Genomic DNA, 20,133 nt, shown 5'->3' with positions numbered 1-20,133 from the left:
TGCTAACATACTCTTTTGACAACTTTTTAATCATTTTCTAATAAATACTTACAACATCAACATTAATATCACACTGCTAAAGACCAGACTTATAATTAATTAGCAAAAATTTTTCTAGATAATTAATTATTTATTCCCAAAACATTTAAAATAATTTTTAAATTTCCTGATAAGACTAAACTTTTTATTACTGAATTAAAAACATTGTGAGACTAATATTGATAATTTTATTTTCTACATTCAGAAAAAGATTAAATTTAAAGTATATTGGTAAAAATTATAATTATTAAAGTATTTAAAAATAAATATAATACTTGCATTTGAACAGTTAAGCCTTTCTGACCTCTGACTGGGTACGAACTCTTAATTACTGCACGTAGATTCCTAGAACCAAACAAACCAATAAATTCATTTAGTTAAATATAGAAATTATAGTTTAAATCTACAAAAAAACCAGAATATGTAGATTTAACATAAATCTTTAAAAATGCTTTTAATTTTCTGCATTAAAAGTCACAAAAATTTCTAGAATGCATGGTATCTGTAACTGATTTCAGATTGGTTTTAAAAACATGCTTAATTTAATTAACCCTTGATACACCAGAAATTATGGCAATAATGGCTACGATCCAACACGTAGCCTTGCGACATATGAGGGCTGTTTTGTCCACAGTGTCAATAAAAGTTAAACTGACATGCAATTATACTTTTCATTTGTAAAGCATTATTTATTAAATATTTTCAGGAATATTCATCTGACTTCAGAATATTATATTGTAGAAAGAAAGAAAGAAATGCAATAAATTAAAGTAGAAATTGATTGCTATATTTGTCTCAACATTAATTATTTTTGACATCTCATCATCATAATTTCCATGAATTATTTGATGTTAACAGCAATAAAATGCATTATACAAAGTGATCCTATTTAACAATGTTTACAGAGAGATCTAGACATCACTAACATGTTGATATTTCAGGACACAAAAAAGACACTTCTAAAACAAAAAATTAGTGCAAAAACTCACCACTATGTATATATATATATATAAAAGACGTGCTATTTTAATAAAAAGATCTGTTTATTGTAACAACAACATGTTTCTCAAACATTTTCAACTCATCTGCATATATAACATTTAAACTCAATCAAATATAAAGGAAGGTCATTTAAATTCAGATGAATTTAAATGTATCTGAAGGTGAGTCAAGTTGGGAATGCTTGATAAACATTTTATACCTACAATAAACAGACCCTTTTATTGGAATAGCATTTATTTTTCAGCATGTATAATGCGTGGTCTGAACAGGCTGTTGATGTTTATTGCCATGTTGCTAGCAATACCAAATGCTATTTGTACAAGACACTCATGCTGTATGGAAACCTTAGTAATGCAATGCACATTCTAACAAGATTTCTAAAACCTCGATAGAATTTCTTTTTCCAATCAGTGAACGACTAGTTCACCAATTGGAAAAAGGTTTTTACATCTTATAGAGGTTTATGCTAGGTATGTCAACAATATTTTTGTTTTGTGGAGCAAGAAACCAGACCTCAATTTTTTCTACACAAACTCACCAACAATCCATATGAGCCCCTTCTAAAATTAGAACAAGAGAGTGACACTTCAGTACATTTTTTGGACATATCTATAACCTTCAATGACAGTGGAATACACACCATTTACCATAAACTCACAAATGTGATTAAACAACAATCATTTAAAGCAGTGACTATTCTAATTCTTATACCGCAATCGCATCCCTAATTTCTCAAACGCAGGGAGAGAGTTTACAAATATCTATCCAAAATACCTCGAAAAATTGTTGATCGTCGAGATGACGTCGTTCTATAGTCTTGAGGAGGATTCTCTGTTGAGGGAATGGTAAGTCTTCTAGTCATTGACCTATGTGGGCCGGGGATGTCCACCTAATATGGCACTGAGGAAGACTGCAATAGTTGATGTCCACTGTTGTCCGCCCGGGTGATCGGATGTGACCCCTTTTTATACGTGTTTCGTGTGAGAACTGGCTGAGGTCATTTATGATGTAATACATTCTAATTTCAGAGTCCAGATTTTGCAGATATGGGCTGTCAGATGTATCGATGATTTATGGATATTTTCTCTATTATTATTACTCATTTTACCTCATAAATTCATTTGTTTGACAGTTTGTTATCATGACTAATTGCCTATATTGACTAAGGTCAGGACTTAGGTTACAACCTGAGTAATACTGGTCAATTTAGAGGGATATTTGATCAGTTTTATCTATCAAGAAATCGGCAGAAATAGGATGTGTCTGGGTTTTTTCCACTTTGTCATCCTTTCCCCATTTGACTTTTTGTTTGTCCTTTCCTTGGGAATTGGATTAAAATATTACTTTAAATATTTAATTATTACTTAAAATACTCCCTTAATTGGTCGAATTCTCACAGACAGTAGTCATTGACTTTGGTTGCAGCCTGGTCAGGGTTTTTGGGGATCAGTTTGACTGATGCTATTTTCCAGTTGCTGGGGAAGTACCTTACAGTTAAACATTGATTGAAGAACGTTATGAAGAAGGTAGGAGTGTTGCAGCAAAGGCCTCTTTCACCATCCTTCCCACTTAATAAGGCTCCTGGGATTGACAGTATGCTTTTAATCTTCTTGATGGCCTGAGAAACTTTCCCAAAGGTGAATAGATTATCATCTGTAGTGTCTGGTGGGGTCCAAAAGTTGGCCCACATCTTGCAGTGGTTTGGGTTGTCTTCTTAGTGGTCATCAGTAGTAAACTGATGGTTGAAGATCTGGTGGGTGTTGTCATTGAAAGATGTCAGGGTCCCATCACTTTGGCAATAATAATTACAAATAATTTATTTGTAATTTACTATTATTATTGCCAAATTATAGCCCAGTGATTTATGGCAGGTGTTGGAGTGATATTGCAATGTCCCATCATTTTGTTGGATGTGAGCAGGAATGCTGTTTTTTGATGTTTTATAAAACTTATTTAGTAGGATACACTCAAAAGCTTGTCAAACTGTGCACAGAATTCCCCAGGAGCTATATATTTTCTGGTTAATCTTGGTTTTGTAATGATTAAACTCAATATAAGCAGTCTTGTGATAATTCCGTTGATCTTGAATGGCAATCATAAATCCCTCAGTCTCTCCAAACAAGCAGTCCCTAGTTAACTAGTGACACAGTTTTGTCAACATATTCCTGAGCTAGATTGTAGGAATGCCTGCCATGAACTGCCTTTTGGGCCTATGACCGTTTAGTGATGTCTATGTTGAGCTATGTCCAGGTCTCAGAATGTAAGTTTAAAGGTGTGTGTGGTTATTGTCTGCCAGAGTTATAGCTTTATGTAATCTTGATGTCTTTTGCAAAAAAACTCCTGTGCTGTCAGAATTTGTTCGTAGTGCAGGTTAATTATTTTAGTAAGGCCATGGCCACCTTCTTTATAACAAAGAATGTCTTTCTGCAGATGATTTTGGGTGATATTATTTATGCTTAGTAAGTGTTTCTTGTTTCCCTTTGGAGTTGCTCGAGATCTGTGTGTGTTCAGTGTATAACTCCAAAAGAATAAGTTAACTCCAAAACAATAAGAGTACAGGAACAACATAGGTATTAATAGCTTTAATAGTATATTTTGCATTTAGGTGTGTTCTTAGTACTGCATTTAATCTGTTATGGTATTTGAGCATTAACCGTTGTTTTAACTGTGCATGTTCTGTAAGTTTGGCCTGTTGAAATTCTAAATATTTGTAAAACTTGCCCTCTTCTATGGATTCAATAATATCTTCATTCTGAGTATGAAGTCTTTTTTCTTCAGAACTCCTTTTTTCAATGTGTCGAGTTGTAGTGTTTTGCATTTGTCTAGACCAGGGGGTTCTCAACTGGGGTCCATGTAATGTTACTGGGGGTCCACAGAAAAAAAATTACCAAATTGGAGATTTACAGTGATATTTTAGTGGTCTATAGGGTAATTCTACTTCCAAACAATTGTTTTACTGAGAATTAAATTTCTAGAGTATATATATTGTCAATTTCTTTATTACTCATTTCTTGCATAAGGGCTATAAACTTTATAGCCTCCCTCCAGTATAAAGGTAATCAGTTTATTTTAACCTTAACCTTCAGTTCTGTACAAAACTCCAACTTGACAAGGTAAGAGGTATTAAAAGTGCTAGTTCATAAATACAGTAGTTACTTTTACTGAAATTCAGAGCTTCAGTATTAAAATATCTTTTCAATTTGAAACAATGTGATGAAAAAAAATATAAGGTATTTTTCTGTGCAATGTCTATGTGGGTCCACAAAAAAAAATAAGAGGAAAAGGGGTCCATGGGTAAAAAAAAAGGTTGAGAACCCCTGGTCTAGATCAAACTCCACTTGTATATCATGTGTGTACATGCACACGCACGCATGCACATACACACAAATTAAAAGAAATTTATACTAGTAAGTGGGCATGTTCCAATGGCTACTACAGATACACAGAAAATAATGATGTGGTAGGTTATGCAAAAGTTTCATTTTCATTCTAACAATTTTCTATAAACTATACACCATCACAGGTTACAGTTCTATAGGTTATCCACATATGTTATGTTACTGTAACTTGAATTTATTACAGACAATAATACTTTTACTATAAAAGTATTTATAGAAGAGCATAAAGCTTTCATTTTGAAGGAATGAGATTCAGTTTGTAATGAGGCTATGAAAGTACAGGTATATACTATTTTGCCAGATATTCACTAAGAGTGCAATATGCACATTGTCAAGACAGAGAACCCAGCTTTTTGTTTGCCAGATACCAGGCCATTTTCATCTCACTGCATCATGAAGGGAATCAAGAATATTGATGGTAGAACTACTAACAAGCAATCTTACATCAGGAACAAAGTCATAATGCACCAGATCATAATCAGAAAAGTCATAAGCATTACCTTTCAATTTATCTATTAAAATACAAATTAAAAGAAGCTTTTAATTTAATTTGATAATAATTCCAAAAGAAAAAATGCAGACTGCTGAAAGTTATAAGATTACTAAAACAGTTAACTTATTGTTCATCCAAATACTCACACATAATTAATATCAACAATACTGTATTCATCAATAATAGCAGGAAGCCTATACTAAACAGCATAGATCTCACAACTGGTCAATAAATAGCAAATTTTGTGTAACTTTTAGTAATCTACATTTTTCCCTTTTTAATTTAATTCAAGTATAATTCTAAGCTTCTTTAATTTGTATTTTAATGAGTCGTCATCATCATCATCTTGTGTACCAACATTTTAAATTTAAACGGTGTTGTTCAATTCAATTTTATTTAATGTGTCCATTGGATGTTATAAAATTTACAAATAATTTGTGGCTGGCTGAAGTTGACTGAAGTGAAGCCAAAAAGTTTCCAAAATAAAACATTTTCGGTTTTGTGCTCACTGGATTGAAATTGATAAATAGTTTAGAAATTATGACTGCTTCTTCAGATCACCAACAAGTCTCAACTACCCATTTTTCATTACTTTTTGGCATAAAAATGCAATATCTTTTGTAATGTAAAGAGAAATTCTTATTTTAAACAATGTGCCTGTCTTTCTGTTAATTGATATAGAATCCACATTTTTTTTCACTTTCATTGTAAGCATTCAGGAACTTAAATAATGCACACTTAATTTCTCTGCAATGTGTCTTACTGTTTAATGATTACATCAAAATTCAATTAAAAAGTCATTTACTGATCTATACTTTCTTTTAGTCATCCATGTGGCTCATTTATCCCAATCAAAATTTTTTTGAACCAATGTTGCACTATTTGTTCATTAGATTTACTTTCCCAAATACCATATTAATGTTGTGAGTTGCTTCCACGGTATTATCTGAGTTTGTTTAGGATCCATTGTCTCATTTAAAAACTTTGTTTTACATAACTTTAGAGGAAAAGAATGTCTCAAGTACAGTAGACTGCAAGCTTTAATCTAACACACACTGGCAGATACCAATAGTTAATTCCCAAATTTAACCAAATACACCAGTCTGTAAAATCTGCCGTTTTGTGTGCAATAATTCATTATAATTTTAATGTAAAACTTAAAATATTACCATCTGTAATAAAGAATATTAGCAAATAGTATATCAGGTAGTAATGATTCCTTGTCCATCTGTTCTACAGATTCACAATCCGAACTTGAAAGTATCTTCTGCAAGTCCTTTATTAAATTTTCTTGAATTGGCAGGGGAAGTCTATAAAATATAATTTAAAAGATATTTAATAGAAATAGAAAACCTGCATTATTAAATATATAAATATTTAAGACAACCAAATGTATTACAATTCCAAATTAAAATATAATCGATTCAAAATAATTAAACTATTTAAATTATAACAAAATAATCACTCACACTTTTTCTAATAAATTCAAATTCCATTTCAGAAAAGCAGCTGCTTTTAAAGCCAACAACTTTAAAGCAAGACTCTTTTTATTTTCGGCCTCCTGTTCGGAAGATACTGTAACAAAAGATTTAATTTGTTTAATCCCAGATTATTTACAGTATCAATAGAAAGCAGTGACAAACAATCCAAAACTAATAACTTCAACAAAACCTTTAACAACAGTAACTGAAAAATTTCAGTGTATTTAATATTTTGAAAATTGAATTTTTATACAAAATTAGTTGAAATATTTTTTAAAAACATTTCAGCTAATTTTGTTTAATAATTAATTAACCCTTTCCAGGCAGTTAGCTACTGATCGGTGTATATCATGCGACTTTTTCGTTAATCGGCAATGCAAAATACACCATTCAATGTAAATTAAAAAATTAATCAAAAAATTTGATTAATTTGTGTTATATTCAAGTTTTTCAGCTATATTAGCTTTGATTCGCTCTTCTGTAGGTCAATTGACTTTGTTTAAGCCAATAAGTGTTTTGTTACGACCCCTGGGCCATAAATATTTTGGTAAATACATCCCCCTACTATTCTACAGCAAATCTTCGCAGTTAACTACACAGTTGGATGAAAACAGTCAAGGGGAAACTCCTTCTAAGGTTTTATTCAATATCTTCTGTCTTTGTTGACATTACTTTAACTAATCACAGACTTGCAAAAGGAAAAAATTGCCGTGAAAAGCCCCGCCTTTGAAGTAAAATGTAAACAATCACAATAAATTTGCTTCTTAAATAGTTTTTTAGCTCTAATTAACTAATTTAATGTACTGTACTTAGGCATTAAAGTAGATAAGTTAGAGACATAGTGTAAATAATGGCAAAACTTCTCCCCCGCTCTAGCTAGACAGCTGCGGTTTGTTTTGTTTAAAAGAAGCAGATGTGTCTACCTAATAGATGTACAAAGTTCAGCGATTCTCCGTAAATTAATTTTTTTCTTTTGTTCGTAAACTTCAAATTTTATTATTATTTTAAATTTATATAAAACTAAAAATTAAACAATCGTAAACTGTAATATGTTTTTAATCAAACACAAAAAAACAGACTGAATATAGCACGATATTGAAGCAAAATATCGCAATTTAAAAAATTACCCAAAAATTGCAAAAATGCACCGCATAACAAATTCCACCTGATTACTTAATGTTAAAGATTTTCCAAATGGAAAGGGTTAAGTTGAACTCATATTTATATAAGAAAATTTCTATTGAACTTAGTCATTAATTTTGTCAAACAAAAAACTTTTACAGGAGAAATGATAGATAATGACAAGCACCATCAAAGCAATAACTATGAACAAAACAAAATTTAAAAAAATTCTATTAATAAATTAGAGCATTCTAAATTTATAACAGAGTTTAAGTAGTCTTAAAACAGTGGTTCCCAATCTTTTTTAGAGTATTCCTTCCCCATCGGAGCTCACGTGCAATGGTGCCTTTTCCAGCATAGGCACAAATGTTTATTGTTCTGTATTTATTTTCTGTTATTACAAATTAAATGATACCAGTAAAGTTTGATTGGAAATGTGAAGCAAAAATACAATTGCACTACTAAAACTGTAGATATACCTACCTACACACTTTGCACAAATAAAATGGGTATTTTATTTATAGATATAGACCATTTTTGACAGAGTTTATTTCTTCTAAATAAAGTTATAATAATGTAAATTAAAAACATGTTTTGCATATTTTCATAAACTGTAGACATCATTGTGAAATTTGAGCTTGTTTTGAATTGCACAAACAATGTGTGGTTCTGACTATCAATCCCATGCGCAGGTTATTCTCTACATTAAGCCAATTTCTGTATTTCATTTTAACTGCAGCCATTGCCGAAAATTCAACTTTGCACAGGTAGCTCATTAGAAATTGAAGGAGCACTTCTAGAATACAGGTAACTCCTGTATAACACGGGAGTTATGTTCCAAAAAATTGCCATGTTATGCGAATCTGTGTTATATGAAATAAAAATCTAGTACGAAAAAGGGGATTACCGTATTTTACGGACTATAAGACGCACCTGAATTTTGGAGGCAATTTTTCAAAGAAAAAAGTTCGTCTTAATAGTCCGTAAAATATGGTAGGTTCCAAAAATTAAAAAACATGCTATTATATTTTCATAAATAAGATAAATATCTTTATTAAAATTTTTTTAAGTGATACATATTAATATAAATTAAACAATGTTTTCTTTGTTATCACTAAGCACTATTAACTGAAAATTTTTTATCTACGTAGCCAAAAATGAGACACAATTAAAGTCTTAAAGTATACATGTAAAGGTGTGAATTGTCCCAATGGTCAGAGGCACGATTCAATGCCTAAAAGCCAGTGACTGAATAAAGCAAGTATAGAATAAGGGAAAAACATCTGGCAACAACAAAACCAGAAGCGACAAGATCTGGCAACACTGAAACAAGTTTCAAGAAGGACCACATGTATCAACAGAAGGCAGGAAAAGAAAATTTACATACTGTACTTAAGTACTAATAGTTCACGAAAATTATGCAGGAAAATCTGATAGTACGTATGCTCTCGAAAGAAAAATGTCAAGTGAGGTATCTTTTGCACTTAAAAGCTTTATCACGTTTATTGAACTGTTGTATGGGGATTTCCCTATTTTCAAATTAAAGTTCGCTTTTAATAGTTTTTGTTACATTTCGTGTTGTACGAGGGTTTTACCCAATTCTCGAACCATGTTAGAGTGAATCCATGCTATAAAAGCACAGTGTTATATGGGGATGTTCCCAATTCTCAAACCGTGTTATAGAAGTGCCATGTTATACAGGGGTTACCTGTACTTTTGTAATTTCTGTATACTCGTTTCAAACTGAAAGCCAAAATTCTGGAAGTGAAGTTTTACAGAAGACTATTTTTAGTGTCTTGTTGCTTGAAAGTTCAAGTAATTGTTCTTGACCAAAAATGCTTATTCTGGAATATCACTCATTGTTACAGAGAATGGATCTGGAATCCAATCACAGGCATGGTTGTCTATCTGAGGAAAGTAGTCTTCGAACTGGTTTTTCAGTGCAGGTACATGAACAGCCACTCTATTTACAATAGAAGTTATAGTAGAGCTATCACCACCTTCCTATGCTATGAATTTTGTAAGCAATGGAAACCTTTCAGTAACCCCACAGTCAATATGAGCTTTCCAAAAATCTAGCTTCTTTAAAGCCTTCAATTTTGTCCTGCATATCCAGAATATTTGAGTTCTTCCCTTGCAATGACACATTCAAACTGTTTAGTTTTTTTAGAAACATCTGCCAAATAGGCCAATATTGCTAAAAATTCAACATTACACAAATGTTCTAACAATTATATTTTCCCAAGCAGAGAAATTCTAAATTCATCACGCAGTTCAAAAAGACACTGCAGAACTTGTCCATGCAACAGCAACCTGACTTCATTGTGATAAAGCAGATGCTTATGTTTAGATCCCGTTTCTTCACAAAGTTCAATAAAGCAACAAGCCTGCAATAGCAGAGATTTGATGCAATTATCAATTTTAACAGCATCCATAAAAAAACCATGTATATTTGACTATATTTTTTGGCAGTCAAAGCTTTGATGTATCATACAATGACTCCATCTTACTGCCAGAGCTACGGCTTTCACTGGAGTTACAAGGCCATCATTCTTCTCTGTCACAGCTGCAGTGTCATCAGTGCATAAACCTATACAATCAATTCAAGTCAAGCCTTCAGCACAGACAAATTTATTAAGTAAGCAAATATGTCTTCATCTAAAGTTGTTGTTGGGATTGTTTTACAAAACAGTAAATCTCTCATATTTCCTTCTTTGGCATATCTCATGTAACAAGTAAGCTGAGCCTGTGATGAAATATCAGTTGATTCAAAAAGTTGCAATGCAGATACTTGATTTTCTTTTACTTGTTGAATTAACTGTGTTTTCAAATCTTCAGCCAAGTCATCAATTTGCTATGAAATTGTATTATTTGACAGTGGAATAATTCATAATGCCTTTGCAACTTCCTCTCCATTCATAATGAAACACGTTTCTACAGCTGCCGGAAGCAACAAATTCTTGGCAATAGTGTACAATTTCTTACATTTAACCATTTTCTTAGCCACTACATAAGCTTTCAATGCTTTCTTACGATACCATGACTTCTTTTGGCATTACAGTCTTCTGTCGTTTCAATTCCATCTCATTTCAAACACAAATCTCATTATCCTTATGTGCATAATCTTCACGCATTGTTTCCAGATGTCATTCAAGCTTTGCAGGTCTAAGGCTGTCATTGGCAAGAATTCAAAACAAAGGCTATTGAATGCTGGATATTCTACAAAAACAAGAAAATCCAAATTTGATATAACTTGTGTCATATTGCCTGCAGGTTTTCTTTCCTTCATCAGGGGCTATACTTCTGTTGTCAGTAGTAATCCTGCTACTATTACTATTGGGTTATTTGGAAAGTAATTTCAATTTTTTTTTACCACTAGAAGAATTAGTTATATTTTTACCTGCCATTTTTATTCAACCATATTGACATTATATATTTTGACAGCTGACATTTTAAGGCTTATTTGTAAAAAATTTTGTTTGATTTTGTGCAATTGTTTTTTTTTCTTTTTTGTGTCCCCTCAAATATGGAAGAGCGAAAGCAGATTTTCAGCATATTTTGCTCTTTTATTACCGAAAAGATAAGAATGCTGTTCAAGCAAGAAAAAAATTGTGACATGTATGGAGATGTGTTGAGAGAATGATAGTGCCAAAACTGGTTCACAAAATTTTGTTTTGGCAATTTCAATATTGAAGATGCACCACATTCTGGAAGGCCAGTTGAAGCTGATGAAGACAAAATAAAGGCATTGATTGAAGCAAACCACCGAATAATAACATGAGAAATCGCTAAGAAATAAAATTTGTCCAATTCAACCGTTTATGGTCACTTGGTTTTGTTTCAAAGCTTGATACATGGGTTCCACATGTTCTTAAAAAAAGAGATTTGCTCCATCGCATTAACATCTGTGATTTGCTTCTCAAACATGAGGAAAATGATCCATTTTTGAAGCGAATCATAACTGGCAATGAAAAATGGATTGTTTATAACAATGTTGAATGCAAGTGATTGTGAAATAGAAGAGACGAGCTGGTTCAAAGCACTTCGAAAGCCATTATTCATTTTAAAAAAAGTGATGCTCTCTGGTGGGATTTTAAGGAAACTGTTTTTTTTCAAGCTTCTACCAGACAATTCCACAATTGATTCGGAAATGTACTGCTGTCAACTGGACAAACTGAGCAATATCATCAACAAAAAAGGCCAGAATTAATCAACAGGAAAGGTGTAGTGTTTCACCATGATAATGCCAGACCTCACACAAGTTTAGTGACTCATCAGAAGCTGTTACAGCTTGGATAAGATGTGCTATCACACCCACCATATTCACCAGATCTGGCACTCTCAGATTATTACTTCTTTCAATCTTTACAAAATTTTTTAAGCGGTAAAACGTTTACTTCAAATGAGGATGTCGAAAATCACTTGAATCAGGGTTTTTATAAGCAAAAATCAAAACTTTTATAAATGTGGAACCATGCTACTACTAGAAAGATGGCAACAGGTATTTGACCAAAATAATCAATATATAATTCAATAAAATATTTATATATTATAAGAAAATTGTTATTTTTTTCCATGGGGAAAAAAAATGAAATTACTTTCTGAACAACCCAATATAATGCTGCATTAATAAAATTACTCAACTAAACATATACTTTATATATATGTATAAAGTATAAGCTTCTGAATTACATTATTGAAAACAATTTACTTAAGAGTTTGGAGTTAATCACATTGGCTTTTGAAAAAAATTTTGTTATTCCACAGCCAAATAAATTTTGTCAATTAGTAGTGTTAAAGCTAATCATTAAAAAAATTTATTTTAAATAAAAACTTAAGCATCAATCAAGAGCTTTGGCACTAACATTTAAAAAAAAGTTCAAAAAATAAGAGTTAATCAATTGGCCCATGAAAGGTTCATTTATGCAACAAATGAATGTCTATTAGGCCTTTAGAAACTCTCACCTGCCTTGCACATCCCACACAACCAACAAAAGCATCCACATTCTCATAACAGACTCGTCATCCACCAGCAAAAGTAGATGCCAAGTAATTACCGGTACCAATGAACTTGGTACCAGTAATTAAACTAGAAGATATTGTTAGATGCCAAGTTTTGATTAAAGCAGTAAGTTATTTCTCAATTTGTGACTCGAAAGGTACTCTGCAAAATTGGTAATTTCATACGAAATGACCCAATTTCTTTTATATTAAAACAAATCATAATTACTAAAATGCAAGTGTATACCTAAACTACTGAAATTTATGTAATAATTTAAATTTCATTTGAAAATGAGTCATAAATTCACTACTAATATTTATATTTTTATTCTTACATTTAGAAGTGATATTTTCAGGATCTTGAGTTGACACCCCACCAGCATTACTGGTCGAAAGATTTACATTTGCGGTATTCGAATTCTGTTCCAGTGACGAAGAACTTGAAACGTTCGTCAGGAATTGAATAATTAATTCCGTGACAGGTGGATCTGTCAAAAATAAAATTTAACACTGAAAAATTGCTAATTATTATTATAATCATTAGTAGTAACAGAAATTATCATACTATTCTTTAAAGTATTGTAACTAATGATTCATATATTGTTTATATAATGTTTTATAAATACTTTCTTAGTTTATTACTTACAAGATAATATATATTAAGTATTTTATTTATTTATTTAAAAAAATAATAAAAAACAAACAAACAATCTCATATATTAATGCAAAATGACAGAAAAGTAAGAAACCTTTCAAACATTCATTCCACTCCGAGATTCAAAACACTAAAAGTTTCATTTCGTCTCCTAAGATGTACTACGTGGCGCAGCTTGGCCTATGTGGTCCTTGCACCAATAAACCCTAACCAACCAACCAACCAAAGATGTGCAAGTTGCATACAAAAGTACTCAGGTTATAGTTAATAGAAAATTAATATACCAGAAGCTGGCAGTTGTAATTATATTTTGAGGTACAATTTGTCACAGAGCAGAGTAGCACTATGATAAAGCTCTACCACGAGTCTAATGTCTAATACAGACTCCAAGCATCAACAGCTCTACAATAGACAAACTGATCTGGAGAAAATTTAAAAACAGCATCCGCGACAGGTATTGTGGACATCTAGAATTCAGAACTGGCACAGTCTGGGTTCACAAGGAGATAAAGCAGCAACACTAACATTATCTATAGAATAAATGTTTTATTGATTTTGGATTGGTGATTGCACTTATGTGCAGTGATGTTGGTGATCACGTGACATTCATGCTCAACAAGGAAATTTCCTGTTAGTTGCATTTTTAAATATTTTGGCAAATGGCATATTTTAAACTTACTTTATTAAATTTAAACTTTAAAAATGATAGCCATATCATGTCACTTCTATAACAAATTTTTTAAAAAAACTTTCCATAGTGACCATGCACTGTTTTATTATCCAATCAGAAGTAACAATCTAACAAACCAATTATTTAAAAAGTACTTTACAATATTAAATTCACAGAAGCAATCACAAAACCTTTGTGTCTTCTTTTAACGTCCTTTCGCACTCGGGAAATAACTGTCTTTACGGCGGAGTCGACCTTCTTTTGTAGGCTACTCTTCCACCTCAATATGTAAAACACGGTTAACAATAATTAATTAAAAAAATTAATTATAATTATTTAAAAAGTGTTATCGCTTATCTAAGTAATGAACGTACAACTCATCTTTATTTTATCAATGTGGAATTAAGAAGACTCGCTATTTTGTCAAAAAGAAATGCCTAGGGGAAAGCATGAGTAAAATTGGTCAGCTAAATTCTAGATCTAAAAGAACAAGAACGACCAAGACCCCCAAAGGCCATGAAGTCCAACTTGAGCAACATAAAATAAGAATGGCTTTATGAAGGGCTGCAAAAACAGCATCACAACATCAAGCTCGACTTGAAGCTCTTTTCAATTCTTCAATCTCTACTTTCTCATAAAAAATATTCCATCGTGCTTGAAGAGACAATTTCTAGTAATATTTTTTTGTCTCAAACTAAACTACTTCATACATCATTTTTTAAGCATATTGCACAGTAAAATTTACAATAAAAGTAACAAGTATTATAATAAATATAAAATATTAATAAGTGACCTAGAATTTTGTCATTTTTAAATTTTTTTTGTAACCTAGTCTCATTTCATTTACCGTGAAAGATTTTCGTTTATTATTATTATTTACTAACCAATCTAAGTAGACAAGTAAACTTTCACACTTTATTTTTATTATTTTTCAAAACACAGCATACAGATTTTTTTGTGCATCCTAAACAAATTACATTGCTGTACTGTACGCAAGTGTATTTGTTTTTCCTTTTCAGCTTAGGATCACAAAAAACACAAGTTTTACATTTATCTAATTCTTTTGAAGTGTCCTGCTCCACTGTTTCTTAACAAACATTTAGAATTCTTTTGATGGAAAACCTCATCTCTTGAGGAAGATTTTTGATCTCTACCAGTCTCCTATGCATATGAGGATAAGCAAGGGTCTTTCCTAAAATCTTCATTAAAAAAGACAAAAAAAAAAAAAAATCACTTCTTGTCATCTTTGTTGCTTCTGGGAATGCTTGATGAAGTACAAATGCATTCAAACAACTTGTAGAAAGAACATTAAAAAAAATTACCACAGGACATGTTCAATTTCTGCAACCAGATGTATAGTTGACACACATCTGATCAAGTCCGTCAACACCTCCTTTTGTCATATTGTAAAAGCTGATTATTTCAGGCTTACCACTATTGGGATCTTGGCTTTCACAGTGGTACATTGAAGAGATTAAAACTATTGCTTTAGATTTTTTTGAAACAAAACATAGTAAAGTCATGTCTGCTGTAAAACCATAGATATATGAATTTTCTTCTTTTACTTTATTTGGTTGAAATTCTGGAGGAATTTCTTTTTTATAGTTTCCACATATGTCAAGCCTATGTGTGACAATTCATTCACAAGTTTGACAGAACTAAACTAATTATCACCAGTAATATTTCTTTGCGAGTTCTCGACCAGTTTTATCAGTTTCATAACAGACTGTATTAGAATGGTTGGTTCTTTTTCATTATGCTAGAGCCTTTTGCTATCACTGCCTGTTCCTGTATAAATATAGGGATTTTGAAGATTGTGGGTTCTGGCATCCGTCACGCATAAAATTTTCAGTCCATATTTCTCAGGTTTTTTGGCACATACACACAAAACCTATGATGGCCTCAGAAGGGTACTAACATTTCATCGACACTCAACGTGGAACCCAGAGAATAACAAAGTCGTGAGTTATCTATAAATTTGCCAAATGCACTAGAAATTGCAGCTGCAGGATTCTTTGTTCCCCTCTTCTCTATTGTTCAGATTGTCAAAACATAGTGCTGACAAAAGGAACAAAAATCTTACACATAGTGCATCGAAATGCATCTCACCTGATTCTATTCTGTCCCAGTGGTCCCACAGCCACCTCTTGCTGCACCTGCATTAGTTTGCCAGCAAGTCCCACCAACTTCAGTGCAATGCCACTATCTACTAGACCTTATGCACCATACCCATATAGGCTGCCATCATAGTAATATGGTATAGTATGATTATACCATCCAAAATACAGAGTGCTATGTACTCTATAGTATGTTAAAATTGCAGCAAGACATTTATGTAAAACTCTTGCTGCCACCAAATGTGCCTAACACCTCATATAAACATCACATTATATGAAATACATCAAAAATACCATAAAAACATATGTCTATGCATCATAAACCATAACGTCAATATAAATAAAAACCTGGGTTATACGCCAACCCTTAAAGTCATTCTACGTGCAAACATAGTCTTTAAAATCTTGTATGCTCCATTATATAATTCCTTAGTGCACACTAAGTTGGTGGAGATCTCACCAAAAGCAGCAATAAGAGAGGAGTCTATATTTAATATACCATTTAGCTCCTCTATCTCATTATAAAATATGTCACATCCTAACAAAGTGCTGGAGGGTGTCAATGGCACCACACTCACAAAGGTCACTATTGACCAGGTGGAACAACTTTAGTTCATTTTTGAAGTCACCGTGACCTCCCAATTTGGGAGGAATAATAGTTTGGTTCAACTCATTTCACTTTCAACCTCATATTTATATTAGGAAAGAACCCATAGTCGATTCTCCCCTTTGAACACCTGTTTCACCAGTCTTGCCACGTCATTAACAATTATCTGATACCTCTATTTTTACTGTCTTTGCAGAGCTACTTGTTCCGTCATACACCACTCCACAATAGTTAAAAACCATGCCTTTCCTTATACGGGCATTATAATACCACTTATCTAATTCTATGTCTATTGGTAATAGCCCACTTATAACCTGTAGGCCACCATAGATTTAGTACTATAAGCCTTAGTCAAAATCAATAGGACCATCCTTTGGGCTCTTTCTAATTTAACCTTCTGATAACATTTTATAGGTCATGCTATGGTAAAATATCATATGTTAAAACACTTAGGAACAGACTTTTATATAAAATACACAGAGTTGTAAAGGTGGAACCACCATTCTTTCCTAATATTGTGCTTTAACATGCAGACACTCTTAATACATTGTTCTGCAATACAAGTAACATGTGGCATTATACTCATGCCAGCCCCGATTACGACACCAAGGTAGGCTATCTTTATAACCTTATTATTCGGCCTGAATCTCAGCAGCTGTTCTTTAGACAAGCTACCTTTTAATAGCATTGCCACTGTCTTATTCACAGACAGTTTTAACTTATTTGCCACTGGCCATTTTTGTAACTTCATCACCTACTTTTTCACCTAGGGACTCCAGCTCACTTCTTCAATTACTGAATATAAATAAAACAAGGTCCTCCGCATACGCTATGTATTCTACGCAATAGTCAGTTAAAATTCTTAGGACACCATCAAACATTAAGTTCCAGAAGACAAGTCCACGAACCTATCCCCAGGGACAGCCTGTTTACCTTTTTCACTGCCCTCCTCGTACACCACCTCTCTGTGTGACAAATAGTCCCATAGTAACAAATATAATTCTCCAGGACATTTTCTATATATCAATTCCTTTAGTACAAAGAGCCACCATAGATGATCAAAAGCACCTTTAATATTGAAAAATATTCCAAGAACATATTTGCTACAAGATTTATCAACCACCTCTCAGAGACGCAATAATGCATCCTCCGTTGAGCACCCATTTTTAAAACCATACCAGTACCGACTCAGTTCCATCCATTGAAAACAAATTATCCACAGATTCATGGCCAGATTTGGAGATGACCATAAATGCAAGCAATCTGACAAATACTTGTTTCCATGTCTGCATTATGTAAGAACAAGTTTCTCCATCCAAATTTTTCCCTTGGTTTTTCCATTTTCATGTCCATCCATTTTATAACTTCTCCAAGATCTCACGTAAATAGAAGATCCCGCACCGATCCGACATCCAAATTTCCACCTAGTGTCTCGGTTGGAGTCCAGGAAGCAACAGGACATAACCATGATGCCCCATTCCGACGTTGTCATCTTTGCTTTGCGTGTTTCTTTTTTCCGTAAAAGCACTCACAACGACAACTCCGTTCTCTGGCCAGCACTGCAATTTCATCCCAATCTTCTTCCTCTTCGCGGAATAGCACATCACATCTGTCGTCCTCTCAATCAGGACAATAGGTCTCTCGTTCGAAATCCTTCCAACAGTCACTCCAAATCACAAAATCCAGCTGAGCATCGCCGTCGTCGCAGTCGCCATTTAATAATCCCGCTTTCCGGAATTTTATTAATCATACGGTGCAATCACGTTATAATTATGTTAAACGAACGTATGCATGTTTAATTATTAAAAGAAATAAAAATTTTAATTTTGCTATCCAGATAAGCTTTTTTGTTCAGGAAAGCGATAAAATAGCTTTTCTAACGTTAAAGATATTATTATAAGACTGCAAGCATTAAATAAACTATCTTCGTCAGGATGCCATCAATTAAAGAAACCACGCCGATGGTCGGTATAACTCGGAACGAGAGTCTACACAACCGTTACCAGGGGGTGCCGACATCATCCAGCGATCAAACAAACAATACAGTTTCGGCCCGTTGCTTCGGACCAGTGGAAAATGAAATTCTTACCCGGATTGGGGAGAGCCAGATGCTTTTCTAGCAGCGAAGGTTCCAGCAGAAATTCGAACCACAATATTTTGGCCGGAGTCGAAGGTCTGGACGACGCCGGATTCGACCTGTTCATCTTCACCCGAATCCCGATCAGGTGGTCGTCGGCGGGCCGAGTTAACTCTTGCGGCGAAAGGTGCTCTTTGTTGCGCTTCTGCCCTTCGCGCTCAACTTTGTCTCCGATCAAATTCAACTACGTCTTCCGTCACACTATCGAACGATTCTTTCTTCCCTTTTAAATTTCTCAAGTATCCGCGCCCTCTGGTGCGTGATAACGGAACTACCATAGACAAAATACCATTGCTTAAACCTTTAAAGCCGCGGTATATTTTAATTCGAAATTTTCTAAATTCGAAGATTTATGTTCTTTAAAATTTATTCCCTTACGTAATCGTGTCCTATCTCTTCTCGGAATTATTTGTGGTAAACGAGGTGTAATTTTTTTATTAATTGATGGTTTTAGGTCTTTTTCCGCTCTGAGAGCACTAAAAGGCCATAAATGCGGCCAGAGAACTCTTTCTTTCTTCCTTTATGTCGTTGATTGGTTGATTACCTAAGTCAAAATTTGATAGACCGTAAATGCTGCTTCTTAAAAGGATGGGAACATTTGTCTGCCGTATTTCCAAACACGAAGGAGCTAGCAGACCAGTATTTCTGTATCCTAGGAAAGTTTGTTTTCGAAAGTGGGTCTCATTATGACTTCTAGAATCTAGATGAAACAGCTCAATTCTTGCAAAGCTAACGTTTCTATCTTCCCTCTCCGAAAAATGATTTATTAGAATGTACTAAGTAGGCTATGTAGTGCAGAGTTTGGAACGTATCGAGTAAGGTCATAAAAATAATAAATAAACAAACAAGTTACGTATTGCATTTGTAATGGTATTTGATAATTTCTAAGTTCATTATTATCTTGTTTTTTTTTTTTTTTTTTTTTTTTTTTTTGTACAGCTTTCAAATCTAAAGTGTAGGTTTTGGGGTCCAGTGAATTACAGTATTGCTGGGTTGGATTCCCACTGTTAAAAGTAAAGTGAGGAAATGCTACGTAGGTTTCTTCGCACAAGGATTTAAGTACCTTTATAAGCGCCCCTTCCCTGTTATGATGTTTGAATCTGCAAGGCGAAATTTTAACCCTTAGTAGTCAAAATTCCCAGCTTATTCCGATATCATTATCGGCTTTATGGGTTATCGACATATCGATATTTACAAAACTCTTCCCATCACTAGTCCGAGCGAGGCGCGAACCCACGACAGAACTCCCAGTGTTCAGAGACGAAAACCGCTTGGCCACAGGTGGGCCCCAGAGAGGTCTTTTCATAAACCGTCCGAGGTTATTTATTTATTCGCATATTATCTACAGGAGGACGCGATAATCGTAGTCAGATGTTTTCGCCCGTAACCGTGTGCTTTATTTCGGCCATTC

At 33.3% G+C, this 20,133-nt stretch overlaps 1 protein-coding gene across 1 annotated transcript in view; it reads right to left on the bottom strand.

Annotated features, from left to right (window-relative positions):
- Positions 1 to 18,930, bottom strand: part of IntS8 (integrator complex subunit 8) — a 50,386-nt gene extending 31,456 nt beyond the window's left edge. The window contains exons 1-5 of the mRNA XM_067288956.1: positions 18,675 to 18,930; positions 12,872 to 13,024; positions 6,402 to 6,507; positions 6,102 to 6,242; positions 319 to 384 (exon numbers count right to left, since the gene is read on the bottom strand). Of these exons, the coding sequence (XP_067145057.1) occupies positions 319 to 384; positions 6,102 to 6,242; positions 6,402 to 6,507; positions 12,872 to 13,024; positions 18,675 to 18,789 (581 nt within the window). The 5' untranslated portion in view covers positions 18,790 to 18,930. The remainder of the gene's footprint in view (positions 1 to 318; positions 385 to 6,101; positions 6,243 to 6,401; positions 6,508 to 12,871; positions 13,025 to 18,674) is intronic.
- Between the last annotated feature and the right edge of the window lie 1,203 nt (positions 18,931 to 20,133).

The sequence above is a fragment of the Centruroides vittatus genome, unplaced genomic scaffold (genome assembly GCF_030686945.1).
Source record: "Centruroides vittatus isolate TY-2023 unplaced genomic scaffold, ASM3068694v2 scaffold_944, whole genome shotgun sequence".
Classification (NCBI taxonomy): domain Eukaryota; kingdom Metazoa; phylum Arthropoda; class Arachnida; order Scorpiones; family Buthidae; genus Centruroides; species Centruroides vittatus.
Note: the sequence above shows the minus strand (reverse complement) of the source record. Positions and strands in the feature narration are given on the sequence as shown.